General features: G+C 36.6%; 1 protein-coding gene across 1 annotated transcript; it reads left to right on the top strand.

Moving 5' to 3' along the window:
• Positions 1-10: 10 nt before the first annotated feature.
• Positions 11-17,881, top strand: LOC148604815 (ubiquitin-like protein 3). Its single transcript, XM_088550684.1, has 5 exons — positions 11-330; positions 2,932-3,040; positions 8,153-8,239; positions 9,728-9,805; positions 17,453-17,881. The coding sequence occupies exons 1-5, from the start codon at positions 301-303 to the stop codon at positions 17,512-17,514; spliced, it is 366 nt and encodes a 121-aa protein (XP_088406810.1). The 5' UTR covers positions 11-300; the 3' UTR covers positions 17,515-17,881.
• The last annotated feature ends 255 nt before the right edge of the window (positions 17,882-18,136 follow it).

Here is an 18,136-nt window from a genome sequence, read left to right as displayed (position 1 = left end):
AATTTTCCCGAGATTCATCATCGGCAGCCATAACAGCTGAGTGAAGTTGTTTATTGGTTCAAACAAAGATGCAAAATGACTGAAGACATTTTTTGATCAATTTCTCTATTCATGGTCTAGAATCAAGCATGAAAAATGAAACTCAGTGCAGAAAAACGATATGAATCAACGATAGTTTAGAGCTCAAAATCGTGAAAGGCCAAACCGCAAAACTGACACTGACCCCCACTGTTACACACAGTCGAACAAGTACACTGTACTTCGGGCCGACTCGGCCATTGGTTTGTCCATTCATTTAATATGGGATCAAGAGGAGTACCAGTGGATAAGGTAATACCTCCCTTGTTAATCACTTGTAACAAGAGTAATGTTAGTCACTGTGTCAAAGTGCAGTTCATAATGAGTGTAGGTATAGTGCATTAATTTCTTTTCTTGTATATTTAATGTTTTGGTCAGAGATCAGCCCGCAAATCAGGGTGTTAAGGCTTGATTCCTGATACTCTAAAACCCATTAAAATAAAAATAGGGCATTATTATTGTACGTGCATGAACATTTTGACTTCTGAAATTGTATGTGAAATACGTACTGCAGCACGTGAATGGGCATGCTGCTATACATGTATATCATTTAAAAATTTCTGGAAAGAATCGAAATGGGTTTCTGTTTCCTTGGATCCCATTGCAGTGTAAACAGATCTTATGGCTCCGGACTCACGCTACTGGGCGAATTTGGTGAAAAAGTCGCCATGGAGTTGCTCACATTGTCCTCAGAGGACACCAAAAATGAAGTGAAGTCACCCTATCATTTTCAGACATCGCCCATGATCAGAACTGTACTTCGTCTAGTAGCAGTATTTTGACCAGAGTTGTCTCTCTTTTGATAACAATTGAAACAAAATGGCGCCCGTTCAAAAATTAATTGTAAAAATTTTTGAAATCTATCGAATTAGCGGTTACAAGTATTTTAATCAGCTTTTTGTTTCAAACATTTAAGACTGGATACAGAATGAACATTTCTCACTTCAGCTTAATATAATTCATGTTTTATTGTTTCTATTTCGTTACAAAACATGTAGATTTGTCGTGTGATTTGTTGGGACTTTATCTCAAATGATAATTCGGTAGAAAACCTGAAGCATTTCTTTTGATCTTTATGTTTCATAACAAACAGAACAGGAAACTCTCCATTTCAACGGAACATTTCTTAGCTTGAGACAAGCTTGTGCCAACCGCTACAATATGTGTCAATAAAGTTTCCGTCTTGATTTTGACGGTAATAAATTTTTAACATGACTATTGATATTCTTGATCAACTTTTACAAAGGGACTGGATGTTTTGAATAAGAAATCATTATGAATTAAGTGGGATCATGGATAAAAAACAGAACAAATGAAAATTTCAACAGAATGTCACTGCCTGAAAATTTTCTATTCCAGTGCTGCTAAAAAAGATAAAGTCAATAGGACAATGTATTGCAAGAAGCTTTGCTTTGCTCAATCATATATTAATTTTGCTGTAAGGGGTAGAGGTATAGATTAGAAATTTAATTTCATGCTTATATTGTGTGCATGTAAGTAACTTTTAACACATACAATTTTAAAAAAACATTAGTAAAAGCAATTATTCTATAGCTGGATTGACCCTTATTATAATATATTATTATATATCAAAAGTCGTCATGATATTCCTACCAAAGTCTTCTTGAGTCAAATTTGTTGGACAACTCCTTGTCAAATTTGTTGCCTTTGAAAGACATACTTCAATCATATGAGTGATTCAGGCTCCTGGGAGCCTCTTGTTACTGGTAAGATATTATTGTGTGTTCAGGAATTATCGGTCCTTTAATATGCAAATTTATACCCATTTACGATGTGTCGTAACACATTCGCTCATGGCTCAAATTATAATCAGTTAAGTGTTATCTAAATGGCTATTTGCAACCAAATTTAATTAGCGCTCATAATTATGACGTATTCATCAAACTTTTTTCCCTGCTAATTTCACACATGGATGCCCACACTTGACATGATTACGATTTCGTACACCTGATGATCTAAGGCTTCCAAGAAATTGACATGCAATGCAATAAAAAATAATTGATCTGGCGGACAAGGTACACTTTAACAAAAACAAATATTAATTTAATTCAGAAATACTATGTAAGGTAACATCACTGGAATAATATGCTGTGAAAAAACAAACCACTCAACACAGATCTCAGTTGACACCTACGATATAAATTCACGTCTTACCCTCGACTTATCTGCAAATTCGACTTAATTATGTTTTTTGTCGATTTTGGTCGAAATTAGACAATTTAACTTATACTCCACATCCATTAATAGTTTGGAAAATACGGTATAACACTTTGTTGATGGCTTCCTCTCATCATTTACAATGTTATCTGCCCTATCATGCTTATACTGGCATGCTTCTTTATTTTAATTGGCTGAATTTCATTACATTCACTATATCAGAGGTCCAAGGTTAGAAACAGTATAATTTGTTTACTTTTGAATTGCAAAATTATGTCCCCAGATAAATTTTTTAAATGTTTCTAGTGTAAAAATATTGCTTGCAAGAGATTAACACGGAACATAATGTAACATATTCATGTGTAGGTCTACGACTGTATGAAACTTGACTGTCTTCACTATATGGACACGACATTCAATCCACTTCAATCATTCATTTTACCTATACAATATTTACTTCATTGCATTCATTTCTACAGTTTACAACATACCAGAATTTGCAATATCAGTATGAGTGGCCATTTTTTTAAGTGTTTGCAAACATTTTTAAACACATTTTTAATGGCTTTTGATTTCTTATTAAAAATACATTATACATTGAACTAATGCAATGTACATGTATGATAACTTATTTACCTGTATGTATCCCTCACCAATGTTCTCTTTCTTCTTCAGATAAATCTTCGCCTGATTTTGGTGAGTGGCAAAACAAAGGAATACCTGTTTTCACCGAATGATTCAGCAGCAGATATAACAGAACATGTGTACAATAACTGGCCTTCAGGTAATAAATGTCATAATGTTTACCCCAGAAATTTGTTAAGGCATGGTTAAATAAATATTTTGAGGGCACTCAACAGTCACAGAAGCTTATGTAGGGGGCACCCCACCTTGACATTAGGACAACTTATTTACTGAAACCTGCAATAAACAGCTTTCACCCTAGTATGGTGGTGTAAAAATATCTTATATGGGTGACTACACAACAGGAGTACATATTTACATGCAAATTAGATAAAAATAATTTAACATATAACTTAAAAGTTGGGTATGGCCATCAGGGGGCACATTGCAAAATCATGATGAGGGCAGCATGGTGGTAGAAGATGAAGGCATGGTGCAGCCCCTAGGGATACCTGTAAATAAAAAATATAATTACTTGTTCACATGATATACCAAAATGATGATTTCTTTCAGCAAAATATTTCTCATAGTTTCATTATGTACAATTTTAGGGTGCTTCTGAAAACTATGACCTGTTTGTGGGACTAGGACCATCACAAAGTACACATACAGGCAGAATATTTGACAATGTGTTTTTAGTCAAGTCATTGTTTATATAATATCTGAATAGTTCCACAAAATTCAATATATTTGTATCTAATTATTATGAAAGTTTTAGAGAATGTCTCATGATGATGACATAGTTGACATGAAATATGTAGTATTTCTTACAAAAGATTAAATATCATATGAAACGGTTGTACATTTATTAACTAGTAGTTTACAAATCACTTTTGGGTGTTCTGTGGTTTATGTAAATTTTAGGTTTTTACAAGGAATAATTATTTTTTTTAAATCAACTGTTTTATGTTTATGTAATGATAGGTAGAAGACTGGTTGGTGTTTTATTTCTATGTTTAACAATGACTTTGCAGTTTCAAGTGGCATTTTGATGGACCTCTGGTGGTTGTCATACATTGTTAGATCATCTTTTCTTTAAAAATCTTCTCCTCTGAAAAGACTGTGGATTATTTCAAAATGTGGTCACTAGCATCCTTAGGGTACTTACTTTGAAAATTATGTCAATTATTTTGACTAAGCATAAAACAAGGTTGCGTTGCTATTTTTTACCAGAAGGGTCAAGTTATCAAATTCTACATAAATCTCAGATACTGGAAAATCCTTCTTAAAGAGCTCTTTGAAAGTTTCCTTTACGTCAAAGTTCTGAAATTACTCCTTGTTTGAGTTTTTGCCATTGAACTTTTTGCAGTTTTGCAGTTTCTGTTTTTAGCCAATATCAATCCTCAGTTGGATCATACAAATGTAAGACTTCAAAATTGGTATTCACTGCATGGCTATCAGGAAAAAAATGGACTGATGACTGGATACATGTAGTTTATAGTCAAATAATGTTTGAATAAACCTGAGTGAGTTGACATGCCTTCCTGCAGGGTGTTGCTTGGTGGTGCTACAATTTGTAACACTTGAAAAATGCAGCTTAGCTTGTCTGACTAGTGCACTTGTCTATTTGATTGATAAAAATATTCTCTACCTGAAATGTACCATTATGTGATATCTGCTATAGGATATTAAGCTACAATTATTCAATTGATTCCTTATTTGTGAAAAAATAGGATTCACGACCCACATAATTATTGTATATTGTTGTCAAAACTCAAGACAATAGTAACCCATTTAATTGAAACTGTGAAGGAAAAGTTAAGATTGTAGATGTGAACTGTATGTACATGAAGCTAAATACATGTCCTAATAGGATAAAGCCTGCATTAGGTCTTTCAAACTTCATAATATTTCTTGTTTCTACCAATACTGTGTACTTATTTATAAATATCCTTATAATTACAATTATTGTCAATAGTCAATAATAATTTGACAATTCCTGTGCTCACATTCTAGCTCTGTTAGGAAAGTGGCTACCTGTAGTATAATTTAATATCTTAAATTTCCCCAGGAAGATGTACATGTAGCTTCCAAATTTGTTACTTTTCAATGTTAAGTTACAGAAAATTTTACTTGCCCTTGGCAGAGTTTCACTTGCACTCGATGATTGGAATTTGTAATTCTAAGAATTAAGCAGCACTTAACAGGTTTAATTGCATGCTATGCACATTTCCTGAAGGGAAAATAACACTTTCCACTGTACCCAATGTATGGCTAGGACAAGATTAATTGTACCAGTGATGTAAGCATTTACTACCAATATTGATTTATCAAGCTAGAATTACCATGTATTGGTAGTAGTTAATTATTAGAGGAATATTACTGGTATTGATAAAAGCAAAAGGTTTTCACCATTGCTCTTTAAGGGAGTGTCTAGTTACCCATGATTCTCAATTATTGAACACAGTCTTTCAAGATCAGTATGAATTGATTATTTTTTGTAACCTTAATACTGTATCAGTTAATTACAGTACTTTATATTTGATTTTTAATATTTTCTAACTTGGTTTCTATTTACCCTCTTTTGATACATTTTTTATCTAGTCCTTTAGGACCAGAAGTAATTTTTTTTTTCGTAATTCTGAATTGTAACAATTAATTATAGTCTGTAGTGAAAATAAACCGTTTTCTGTAGAGTAACCGACACATTTCTGAAAAGAAGTATGTGATTTGATGGTCATATTTAGGTTGACATGCATGTGTTTGGCATCTGATCATACTTACCATTAAATAAGAAAAAATGGATAGTTCTGAAAAGTCGCTTTTACACCATTTAGATTTTAAGTTTAAATGTATGTTTATGTGCAGTTTATCAATGCAGCAGCTGGACAAAATAATGGTCTGGGCCTGCTCCTGTCTCAATCCTAGGTATTTGTGAACCCACACTTCTCTCATACTTTTATCAGATTTTGCTACAAAAATAGTTACTTAAGAAATGGGCGAGAAAAGGTCTTAAAATATTTCCTTTAGTTGTCTGTTATTTAAGAAATAAATCACTAAAACTTTATTTTATCATTTTTTTACCATGGGCTGGCTATTTATGTTGCATTGTTTCATCCTGAACGAAATCGAGGGGTTAAATAAGGTCATTTATTTTGATTCTAACAGGACTAGTTTCTTCATATTTTAGAATAGACACAGCCTTTGAGTTCCACGAAATGTTGGTCATGTGTTAATCACTTTTTTTACCGTGGCTGTGGAGATTTAAAGCACCACAAATTAGAATTTATTTTTTGCACACAATGTTCTACAAACAGAAAATAATCCTGGTAAGATTTTTTCACGTTCTGTTTAATGTGGTATAATGATCCCTTTTGTTATTTACACCTTATGAACATAGTTGTGAAATCTTATTAGAAAATCAGACTCAGCATTTTCCTAGATGAAAACTTCATTCATCCAAACTCTGTCGCAATTATCCTATCTCCCATTGGATGGATTGATTTCAAAGGTGGCATGTTGCTTTATATTAATGGAGCATACATTGTAAGTGATATTGGTTGCTGTGTGAAATTATTTTCCTTTTTAATGGAATTGTCATACAAGTGGCGGTATAACTAGCACTACAGTACATGTACTTCATATTTTGATAACTGAATAAGTTGGTGTTAATGTTTTTGATTCATTGAAATTTTTATTTAACATTACCGGTGCTATATAATATTCTACTGACAATGGACGTTTTGCAGGGGAGGAAACTTACATAGTTTGACCTACTCAATAAAATCATCCAATTGTTACCCAGTGTCGTAATGCTTTCTTTAAAAAAAAAAATCTCAGCTGGAATTTTGTAAAAAAAAAATCTCATATTTAGGATTTCCTTAAATCCTTCCTCAAAACAAATTATAGCCAATCAGCTTGTTTGACATTTCAAAATTTGAGGAAAACCTCAGTTTGAGATTTTTTTTATGAAACTGGTCCCAGCAGATGTATTTGGTAAATTAAATGGCTTTGTTTGCAAATTATGCAAAGATTGAATATTCTCACTAAAGAGACAAGGTTATTCCTATTTTAAGCCATGTGTGATTTCTTTTCTGTGGGTGATGCACAATAAACGTTCAATGATATCTTGTAAATTCAAAGGAATTTCTGCAAGCAGGCGCACTGAATTGGCATTCTATTCACATTATCAATTTTAAACGTGAGAAAAAGAATCACACCGCCAGAAAATGCAATACTAAGAAGTCTCAGACACTATCAGGTGAGATTTCTCTGTCATGTATTGTCAGCAGTGTTAGGTCCTTTAAAATATCTCATTCTTTTTATGCTCTGCAAAACAGTATTGTGAATGGTATAAAGTTTTTGACTTGTCAGTTTGTCTACCCAATGTTTAGCAATGCTGCATTGTTCCAGGAATTTCCCCGCTTCCCATCACCTGGGACAAGTTAAGTTTTGAGAAGGAAAATTATGTTTCACATTACCTTTGACCACTAGAAAACTTAGATTTTAATAGAATATGTTAATTTAAAAAAAGTCACTGGTTATTGGAAAGTTGATTTTCATGTACAGATTTTTGCGTGTTGCCTTGAGGCATCATCTGCCTTGAGAGGGTTGAACAAAGACAAAGTGTTGGTTACTTTTAATTCAAAGATAGGATTTGTTTTCACAGAAACCTCATGAAAGGGACTGATGTCTTTGACATTATAAAAAAAATGCAGTATATCTGATGTCAGACTCATCATCAGTCATCATTTTGAGATTAACGTATTCATGATTCAATGGTTGTGCTTGGTTTTAAATTTCTGCATTAAAAAAAATGCAGCCTTGGTCAAATTTACTACAAAAGATTAGTTATCCTTTTGATTTATACATGTATAACATTTATTTTTTTTTTACCAAATTTTAAAAGGAATGCATTGACTGTTTTATCTGTTTCTGTGAAAGGTTGGTTGATAAAACAATTGACTAGGCCTCAGCACCACAAAACTTGAAAAATTACTTAAGTTTTAGAAAGTTCTTAACTCTTTGTGACATCATTAATTTCATAGACTTTGATTAGAGTTACCATGGAAATTAAGAATATTCTTAGACTCAAGTATTTTTCAAGTTTTCTTGCGCTGGGTCCAGTATATATATTACAGAGTTGTGTGACATTTTTGCATGAAATGTTTTTTAGAGTGGTAAGCAAAATATAACAATATGAAAATTAATAAATCACACACCTGTATAATGACAGAATACCTGACATTTGTTTGACTTGGTTGTATTGTAGATTGGTCAGAAGAACAGTTACCAAGTAGTAACATACTTAGATTGATATACCAGGGAAGATTTCTGCATGGAAATGTAACGCTTGGTGGTAAGATAAAGCATTTTAGTGTTAAGACTTTGATACATAAAACTGCCTTGATAGTCTTTTGGTAGCATGCTCGTCTCAAGAGTTGAAGGTGATGGGTTCAATCCATGGCCAGGTCATACCAAAGGCTTTAGAATCGGTAGTCACTGTTTCTTGGTAAAGGCACATGGGCTATAAAAAATAAGACTGAAAGCTCCAAGTCAGAATATTAAGATTTAGTTGGATAGCATGCCTTCCTCTGAGCTGTTGTATCTGTCTGTTAGCACATTAATAATCCATCTACTTATTGGTCAAGTACAAAACAGGTTTGGTTTCAGTCCTCTGTCGTACTCTGTACTCATTCTGAAATGAATGAAATTTCTGCCTTTTAGTGAAAAATAAATTTGGCCAACTTGATTGTTTTGCTCTACAGACTGCATATAATTTCTATTAACTGAGGTTGCAATACTGATTCTAACAGTTCATTAAGATTTTGTATGTCAATTATTTTGAAAACTTGTACAAGACTGATATGATCAACATACAAAATAGCAAGAATTTTTGTAAAACATTTACACTATTTATGACTGAATTTCAAATACTATGGGCAACACTTTTCTTTTGGGGTAGCATTTTTTGTCCCTGCCGCAACACGGAGCTGGGACATATAAATGCTGGTGTCCGTCCGTCCATCCGAAGCTTGTGGACGCAACTCCTCTGAAACAGCTGAACGAAATTTGACCAAATTTTGTTGGATTGTTAGTCACCATATGTAGTTCACCATACTTAACTACTATTTTGATTCGACAATTTTTATTTGAGTTATGGGACTTCATTTTTCACATTCTTTTTTTTTTGCGGATTTTTTTTTCGTTATATGAAGAATTCTTAACCTAACTTAATTTGATTCATTAAGATACATGAACCTTGAATTGCCACATAAGTTTTGAATCTGCTATTTATACAAGTGTCAAACATTTGTAATTCAACTCTTTCTACAGCGGCGGGGGACATATGGCTACACGTAACATTCTTGTTTTTGTGGCCGTCTTCATTTGAATTGAAATTTTAAACCAAATGTTAAATTTCAATTGTAAACTATAATGGTCTCATGAAATCCATGAAATAACAGAATTTTGACAAACCATGAAATTTAATATCCACAAATAAAAGTTTTTTTTCACATTAATAGTTTATCATCACATTAATTACTGTGAAAGTTCTGTTGTTTATGTGGTACTAATTTCTTGGTTTTCGTTGGTAGATCAAACTGTGAAATTTGATTCCCAATGAAAAGAAGATTTCCATTGATGTGTATCCTGAAAATCTCAAAACCATGAATTGTGTTTCTTCCGTAATCCATGAAGATTGGTATCCACAAATTAAAGTACTTTCACAGTACATGTACATATGTTTCTTACAATACATGTACATTGTTCAATATAACTAAATCTTAGATATTTGTATATTGTTCTGTTTCTCGCAATATAAATGCACTTGATTAATTTGTAGCTTTACAGTTACCTGTGGGTAAAACAACAGTCATGCACTTAGTAGCCAGAGAAAATTTACCTGAGCCAAATAATCAAGGTAATGTTACCTATGTCGTCCCTATTATTTTGTTTCAATCCCTGCAACTCCTACATCACTGAATGGAATTTTAAGAAATTTTCACAGATTACTTAATTAATATTGAAATTGTGCACCTCCTATTTCAGATTTTGATCTGACTGGATTTTTTTTGTTTTGTTGTTTTTATTAGTTTTGTTTTGTTTTGGGTTTTTTTTTTATATTTTTGCAGGGGATGGGGGTCCATTGTAAACCTTGGAGTTTGTTTAGGGTGAAGTAAAAGAAAGAGCTGCAATAAGATTGTCAATGAAGTTTAATATCATTTAGATAGGTTTATTATTGGGAGAGAGAGAAAAATGTGAATGTGCAACTCCAAAAAATAGGATTCCTTTGTGTACTTATTAAATAAGCATTCCATTTTCCTTATACATAATTATTAGAAATGTATATGAAGTATTGTCTTTATTATACCTACCACCTTGCTGGGGGCATACAGTAGTAATATCGGTGTCTGTACGTTCACATCTTTTTCGTTACAGTTTTCTCTGCAACTACTTATTACAGTCACATGATATGTTGACAGGAGCTTTCATATTATGGAAATTACACACTGATACAAACTTTATATTTTGACCGTATGGTAACTGATGTAGGGAGCAAGGGGAGCTTTAAATTTTTTTAATTTCCTCAAGTTTTTTTTTTTTTTTGAAGAATCAGTTCCACAATTCAATAACATCCAACGCAGATTCTTAAGTTTCTACCCCTTCTATATTGTAGTTCTGTTCCCTTTGATACATTTTTAATTTTGGCAAAATAATGTGATGTCAAGTAAAGGTAAAGTGTTGTTGTCATCTGTGCCATCATCTACTTAATTTCAGAAGTAACACAGTTTCTGATTGGATCCAAAATTTTGTTTATCATTTCGTAGACCAAATTTTGTAATGACTGAGACATCATCAAACTTTTTTTAATGATTTACTCGCTGAATTTTGGTAGTTTGCCCCTATCTCCATCTGAACATTGTTATGAAACTTTGTGGGATGTTAGATAACCATATGGAGATGTGCTTATTGTCAGGAATTTATATTTGGACAAAAATTGTAGAAATGGTGGCTGATGGAACTTGCGTTATTTTTTAGCAAAGCTTTGTCTGATGCATTGTCTGCATTGTCTGCAACTCCAAACAACTTGAAGGATTGTAACGAAACTTAATGAGGTGTTAGATTACCACATCAGATGTGTATATTTTCTTGAATTTATGTTTGTACATGAATTGTAAAAATGACAACTGTTTGAACTTAGGCATTTTCAGCAAAACTTGGTCTGATGCGTTGTCTGCAATTCCTCCTCAACTTGTTATGAAACTCAGTAGAGTGTTAAAAATGAATTATGTGTTCTCATTGGTCCCCAAATGTACAGTGTTCAACAGGCTGTGGGGGTATTAGTTCTGTTAGAGGTAGAGTTAGTAATAGTAGCCTGCCCGCCAGCCTAGACTGGCTATTTATTGGCAGGGCTGGCTAATTTTAGCAAAACTTTATATAACCATATAGTCAATATATTGAAAAATTGTATTCAGGACTGGCTAGAATTTGAGTGAGTTTCCTACCCTGTTAGAGGCAATGTACAGGGTTCAACAGGCTGTGGGGGTATAAGTTCTGTTAGAGGTAATGTACAGGGTTCAACAGGCTGTGGGGGTATAAGTTCTGTTAGAGGTAATGTACAGGGTTCAACAGGCTGTGGGGGTTTTAGTTCTGTTAGAGGCAGTGTACAGGGTTCAACCGGCTGTGGAGTATTAGTTCTGTTAGAGGCTGTGTACAGGGTTCAACAGGCTGTGGGGGTTTTAGTTCTGTTAGAGGCAGTGTACAGGGTTCAACAGGCTGTGGGGGTATTAGTTCTGTTAGAGGCAGTGTACAGGATTTAACAGGATGTGGGGGTATGAGTTCTGTTAGAGGCAATGTACAGGGTTCAACAGGCTGTGGGGGTGTTATTTTTTGTTATAGGCAATGTACAGGGTTCAACAGGCTGTGGGGGTATTAGTTCTGTTAGAGGCAGTGTACAGGATTTAACAGGATGTGGGGGTATTAGTTCTGTTAGAGGCAATGTACAGAGTTTAATAGGCTGTGGGGGTGTTATTTTTGTTATAGGCAATGTACAGGGTTCAACAGGCTGTGGGGGTATTAGTTCTGTCAGAGGCAATGTACAGGGTTCAACAGGCTGTGGGGTATTAGTTCTGTTAGAGGCAATGTACAGGGTTCAACAGGCTGTGGGTGTATTAGTTCTGTTAGAGGCAATGCACAGGGTTCAACAGGCTGTGGAGGTATAGGTTCTGTTAGAGGCAATGTACAGGGTTCAACAGGCTGTGGAGTATTAGTTCTGTTAGAGGCAGTGTACAGGGTTCAACAGGCTGTGGAGGTATAGGTTCTGTTAGAGGCAATGTACAGGGTTCAACAGGCTGTGGAGTATTAGTTCTGTTAGAGGCAATGTACAGGGTTCAACAAGCTGTGGAGTATTAGTTCTGTTAGAGGCTGTGTACAGGGTTCAACAGGCTGTGGAGTATTAGTTCTGTTAGAGGCAATGTACAGGGTTCAACAGGCTGTGGAGGTCTTAGTTCTGTTAGAGGCTGTGTACAGGGTTCAACAGGCTGTGGGGGTATAAGTTCTGTTAGAGGTAATGTACAGGGTTCAACAGGCTGTGGGGGTATTAGTTCTGTTTGAGGCAGTGTACAGGGTTCAACAGGCTGTGGGGGTATTAGTTCTGTTAGAGGCAGTGTACAGGGTTCAACAGGCTGTGGAGGTATAGGTTCTGTTAGAAGCAGTGTACATGGGTTAACAGGCTGTGGGGGTTTTAGTTCTGTTAGAGGCAATGTACAAGGTTCAACAGGCTGTGGGGGTTTTAGTTCTGTTAGAGGCAGTGTACAGTGTTCAACAGGCTGTGGGGGTATAAGTTCTGTTAGAGGCAGTGTACAGGGTTCAACAGGCTGTGGGGGTGTAAGTTCTGTTAGAGGCTGTGTACAGGGTTCAACAGGCTGTGGAGGTATAAGTTCTGTTAGAGGCAGTGTACAGGGTTCAACAGGCTGTGGAGGTCTTAGTTCTGTTAGAGGCTGTGTACAGGGTTCAACAGGCTGTGGGGGTATAAGTTCTGTTAGAGGTAATGTACATGGTTCAACAGGCTGTGGGGTATAAGTTCTGTTAGAGGCAATGTATAGGGTTCAACAGGCTGTGGGGGTATAAGTTCTGTTAGAGGCAGTGTACAGGGTTCAACAGGCTGTGGGGGTATTAGTTCTGTTAGAGGCAGTGTACAGGATTTAACAGGATGTGGGGGTATGAGTTCTGTTAGAGGCAATGTACAGGGTTCAACAGGCTGTGGGGGTGTTATTTTTTGTTATAGGCAATGTACAGGGTTCAACAGGCTGTGGGGGTATTAGTTCTGTTAGAGGCAGTGTACAGGATTTAACAGGATGTGGGGGTATTAGTTCTGTTAGAGGCAATGTACAGAGTTTAATAGGCTGTGGGGGTGTTATTTTTGTTATAGGCAATGTACAGGGTTCAACAGGCTGTGGAGTATTAGTTCTGTTAGAGGCTGTGTACAGGGTTCAACAGGCTGTGGAGTATTAGTTCTGTTTGAGGCAATGTACAGGGTTCAACAGGCTGTGGAGTATTAGTTCTGTTAGAGGCTGTGTACAGGGTTCAACAGGCTGTGGGGGTATTAGTTCTGTGAGAGGCAATGTACAGGGTTCAACAGGCTGTGGGGGTTTTAGTTCTGTTTGAGGCAATGTACAGGGTTCAACAGGCTGTGGAGTATTAGTTCTGTTAGAGGCAATGTACATGGTTCAACAGGCTGTGGGGGTGTTATTTTTGTTAGAGGCAGTGTACAGGGTTCAACAGGCTGTGGGGGTGTTAGTTTGTTAGAGGCAGTGTACAGGGTTCAACAGGCTGTGGAGTATTAGTTCTGTTTGAGGCAGTGTACAGGGTTCAACAGGCTGTGGGGGTATAGGTTTTGTTAGAGGCATTGTACAGAGTTTAACAGGCTGTGGGGGTATTAGTTCTGTTAGAGGCAGTGTACAGGATTTAACAGGATGTGGGGGTATTAGTTCTGTTAGAGGCAATGTACAGAGTTTAATAGGCTGTGGGGGTGTTATTTTTGTTATAGGCAATGTACAGGGTTCAACAGGCTGTGGGGGTATTAGTTCTGTCAGAGGCAATGTACAGGGTTCAACAGGCTGTGGGGTATTAGTTCTGTTAGAGGCAATGTACAGGGTTCAACAGGCTGTGGGTGTATTAGTTCTGTTAGAGGCAATGCACAGGGTTCAACAGGCTGTGGAGGTATAGGTTCTGTTAGAGGCAATGTACAGGGTTCAACAGGCTGTGGAGTATTAGTTCTGTTAGAGGCAGTGTACAGGGTTCAACAGGCTGTGGAGGTATAGGTTCTGTTAGAGGCAATGTACAGGGTTCAACAGGCTGTGGAGTATTAGTTCTGTTAGAGGCAATGTACAGGGTTCAACAAGCTGTGGAGTATTAGTTCTGTTAGAGGCTGTGTACAGGGTTCAACAGGCTGTGGAGTATTAGTTCTGTTAGAGGCAATGTACAGGGTTCAACAGGCTGTGGAGGTCTTAGTTCTGTTAGAGGCTGTGTACAGGGTTCAACAGGCTGTGGGGGTATAAGTTCTGTTAGAGGTAATGTACAGGGTTCAACAGGCTGTGGGGGTATTAGTTCTGTTTGAGGCAGTGTACAGGGTTCAACAGGCTGTGGGGGTATTAGTTCTGTTAGAGGCAGTGTACAGGGTTCAACAGGCTGTGGAGGTATAGGTTCTGTTAGAAGCAGTGTACATGGGTTAACAGGCTGTGGGGGTTTTAGTTCTGTTAGAGGCAATGTACAAGGTTCAACAGGCTGTGGGGGTTTTAGTTCTGTTAGAGGCAGTGTACAGTGTTCAACAGGCTGTGGGGGTATAAGTTCTGTTAGAGGCAGTGTACAGGGTTCAACAGGCTGTGGGGGTGTAAGTTCTGTTAGAGGCTGTGTACAGGGTTCAACAGGCTGTGGAGGTATAAGTTCTGTTAGAGGCAGTGTACAGGGTTCAACAGGCTGTGGAGGTCTTAGTTCTGTTAGAGGCTGTGTACAGGGTTCAACAGGCTCTGGGGTATAAGTTCTGTTAGAGGCAATGTATAGGGTTCAACAGGCTGTGGGGGTATAAGTTCTGTTAGAGGTAATGTACAGGGTTCAACAGGCTGTGGGGGTATAAGTTCTGTTAGAGGTAATGTACAGGGTTCAACAGGCTGTGGGGGTATAAGTTCTGTTAGAGGCAATGTACAGGGTTCAACAGGCTGTGGAGGTCTTAGTTCTGTTAGAGGCTGTGTACAGGGTTCAACAGGCTGTGGGGGTATAAATTCTGTTAGAGACATTGTACAGGGTTCAACAGGCTGTGGGGGTCTTAGTTCTGTTAGAGGCTGTGTACAGGGTTCAACAGGCTGTGGAGGTATAGGTTCTGTTAGAAGCAGTGTACTGGGGTTAACAGGCTGTGGGGGTCTTAGTTCTGTTAGAGGCTGTGTACAGGGTTCAACAGGCTGTGGAGGTATAGGTTCTGTTAGAAGCAGTGTACTGGGGTTAACAGGCTGTGGAGTATTAGTTCTGTTAGAGGCTGTGTACAGGGTTCAACAGGCTGTGGAGTATTAGTTCTGTTAGAGGCTGTGTACAGGGTTCAACAGGCTGTGGAGTATTAGTTCTGTTAGAGGCTGTGTACAGGGTTCAACAGGCTGTGGAGTATTAGTTCTGTTAGAGGCAATGTACAGGGTTCAACAGGCTGTGGAGGTCTTAGTTCTGTTAGAGGCTGTGTACAGGGTTCAACAGGCTGTGGAGGTATAGGTTCTGTTAGAAGCAGTGTACAGGGGTTAACAGGCTGTGGGGGTATAAGCTCTGTTAGAGGCAATGTACAGGGTTCAACAGGCTGTGGGGTATTAGGTCTGTTAGAGGCTGTGTACAGGGTTCAACAGGCTGTGGAGTATTAGTTCTGTTAGAAGCTGTGTACAGGGTTCAACAGGCTGTGGAGTATTAGTTCTGTTAGAGGCAATGTACAGGGTTCAACAGGCTGTGGAGGTCTTAGTTCTGTTAGAGGCTGTGTACAGGGTTCAACAGGCTGTGGAGGTATAAGTTCTGTTAGAGGCAATGTACAGGGGTTAACAGGCTGTGGGGGTATAAGTTCTGTTAGAGGCAGTGTACAGGGTTCAACAGGCTGTGGAGTATTAGTTCTGTTAGAGGTAATGTACAGGGTTCAACAGGCTGTGGAGTATTAGTTCTGTTAGAGGTTATGTACAGGGTTCAACAGGCTGTGGGGGTATTAGTTCTGTTAGAGGCAATGTATAGGGTTCAACAGGCTGTGGGGGTATAAGTTCTGTTAGAGGTAATGTATAGGGTTCAACAGGCTGTGGGGGTGTTAGTCCTGTTAGAGGCTGTGTACAGGGTTCAACAGGCTGTGGGGGTATTAGTTCTGTTAGAGGCAGTGTACAGGGTTCAACAGGCTGTGGAGGTTTAGTTCTGTTAGAGGCAATGTCTAGTTATTTTAAGAGTTGCTTATTTGATGCAGTTTTACAAATGAAGGTTTTGACCATAGACTTGTTTAGAAATGTATTTCCTATTTGAATTTTGAATACAAAATTTAGTAGCTAACTATGTGCTTTGATGAAATATACATGTATTTTTTGTGTGCTTCATGATTTTCAAAAATAGTTGTACAAACACTTATGTTTTTTTTTACTGCAATACTGACTCATAGGCTCAAGAGTAAATAGATTTTATTGATACATTGTGATATTCAATATTTCCTTGATAGAGTCATAAACACTTCAAACTACTTAAAATGGCAGTGCAAACAATAAAAGAAAGATGAATTGTATAAATATATTTCATATAAATGATGGTTTGTTTGTTATACATTGTATGGGGAAAAAATCCATTTAAGACAATATATTTTAGTCATAAACATGTCCTTCTTTTGGAAGTAAACAGTCTCAATTAGTACTGTCTGGATTCTTGAACTATTTTAGATCCAGCTGAAAAATTGGTGAGCTTTCATTGGATTTATAGTATCCCAATTCATAAAATGTTTTCTGGTAGTCCTTAGGAAGTATGATGAATCCATTTGTTTACAAAATGTGTGTTCAGAATAAAAATAGATGAATACTTGATCCATGGGCATGGGCATGTGATATCTCTCACATGACAGTTCAGTTATTGATTTATTATTTATAAAAAGTACATCTATTGTTACCATTATTACATGTTATTAGTAGTGTTTTAACTAAATATGATGAGTAGCCCTCCACATAAGAATCATGCAGAATGTGATTTATGGTTGGAAAACCTACATAATTTTATTTTTGATATTTTGTTAGGGTCAGAGTAATGTGTCTGAGTGGGATGGCATGCCTACCTGCAGGCTGTTGCTTCTGTGAGCTCTCCGAGTCAGAATAATGTATCTTTATGGCATGGCATGCCTACCTGCAGGCTGTAGCTTCTGTGAGCTAGCACAATGAAGGAAAGCTCCATGTATCAGACTTATTAACACAAAGAATGGTCTGTTCAATCACTCAGTCATGCTCGTTATGAAATGCATGAAATATCTGCCATAAGACATTGAATCACAACCAACCAATCAATCATTATGGTTTTATATTTTCAGGTCAGTTAAAGAAAGACAAAAGTGGAGAGAGGGGCTGCGGAACATGTTGTGTAATACTATGACCTATTTTTAGAACACAATCAGCAAGCTCTCACCTAGTCTGTGATATATTTAGTACCAAAAGGGGAGGTAACTCTTCAGGAACAGATCTGTTATAATTATCAAACTTTGCTGCCAAACACATGGAATGTTTGTGTAACAACATGTTCCATCTGTGGCAGTTGTCACCACTTATTCTTTGTTTTCAGAATTGCACATCATCATTTTAGACAGACCAAGCTCAAGATTATATGACAAAAGAAATTGTTCAGGGAATGAAATCTTGTATTTTAGTTCTTTTTTTTTTTTTGCAGCATTTATTCTTTTTGCTTACTCTACTATACTTTTCTATTTACTTTCAAACATTTTAAAAATATTAGAAATATTATACATGGTTCTTATATCTTTCAAATGCAGAAAACTTGTTGCTTTTCTGTAATTCAAAATAGTATTTAATTAGCATGAGTCTATACAGAAATAGTTGTGCAGTGTAAACAAAATGCAAAGTGTTTTTTACGTTGGTGCAATGCAGCTTACAACCCCTTTGACTTGCATTAATTTTAAAAGTAATAGGAAGGGGGAACTACCTCAGAAATAAAGTGCTTTAGGAGTGTATTAAGAGTACAACAACTTGTGGTGATATTG

The sequence above is a fragment of the Perna viridis genome, chromosome 10 (assembly GCF_037379345.1).
Source record: "Perna viridis isolate PV_CMFRI_1.1 ecotype Kerala chromosome 10, ASM3737934v1, whole genome shotgun sequence".
NCBI classification, from domain to species: Eukaryota; Metazoa; Mollusca; class Bivalvia; order Mytilida; family Mytilidae; genus Perna; species Perna viridis.
The sequence above is the reverse complement of the archived record's forward strand: the minus strand, read 5'-3'. Positions and strand labels throughout refer to the sequence as shown.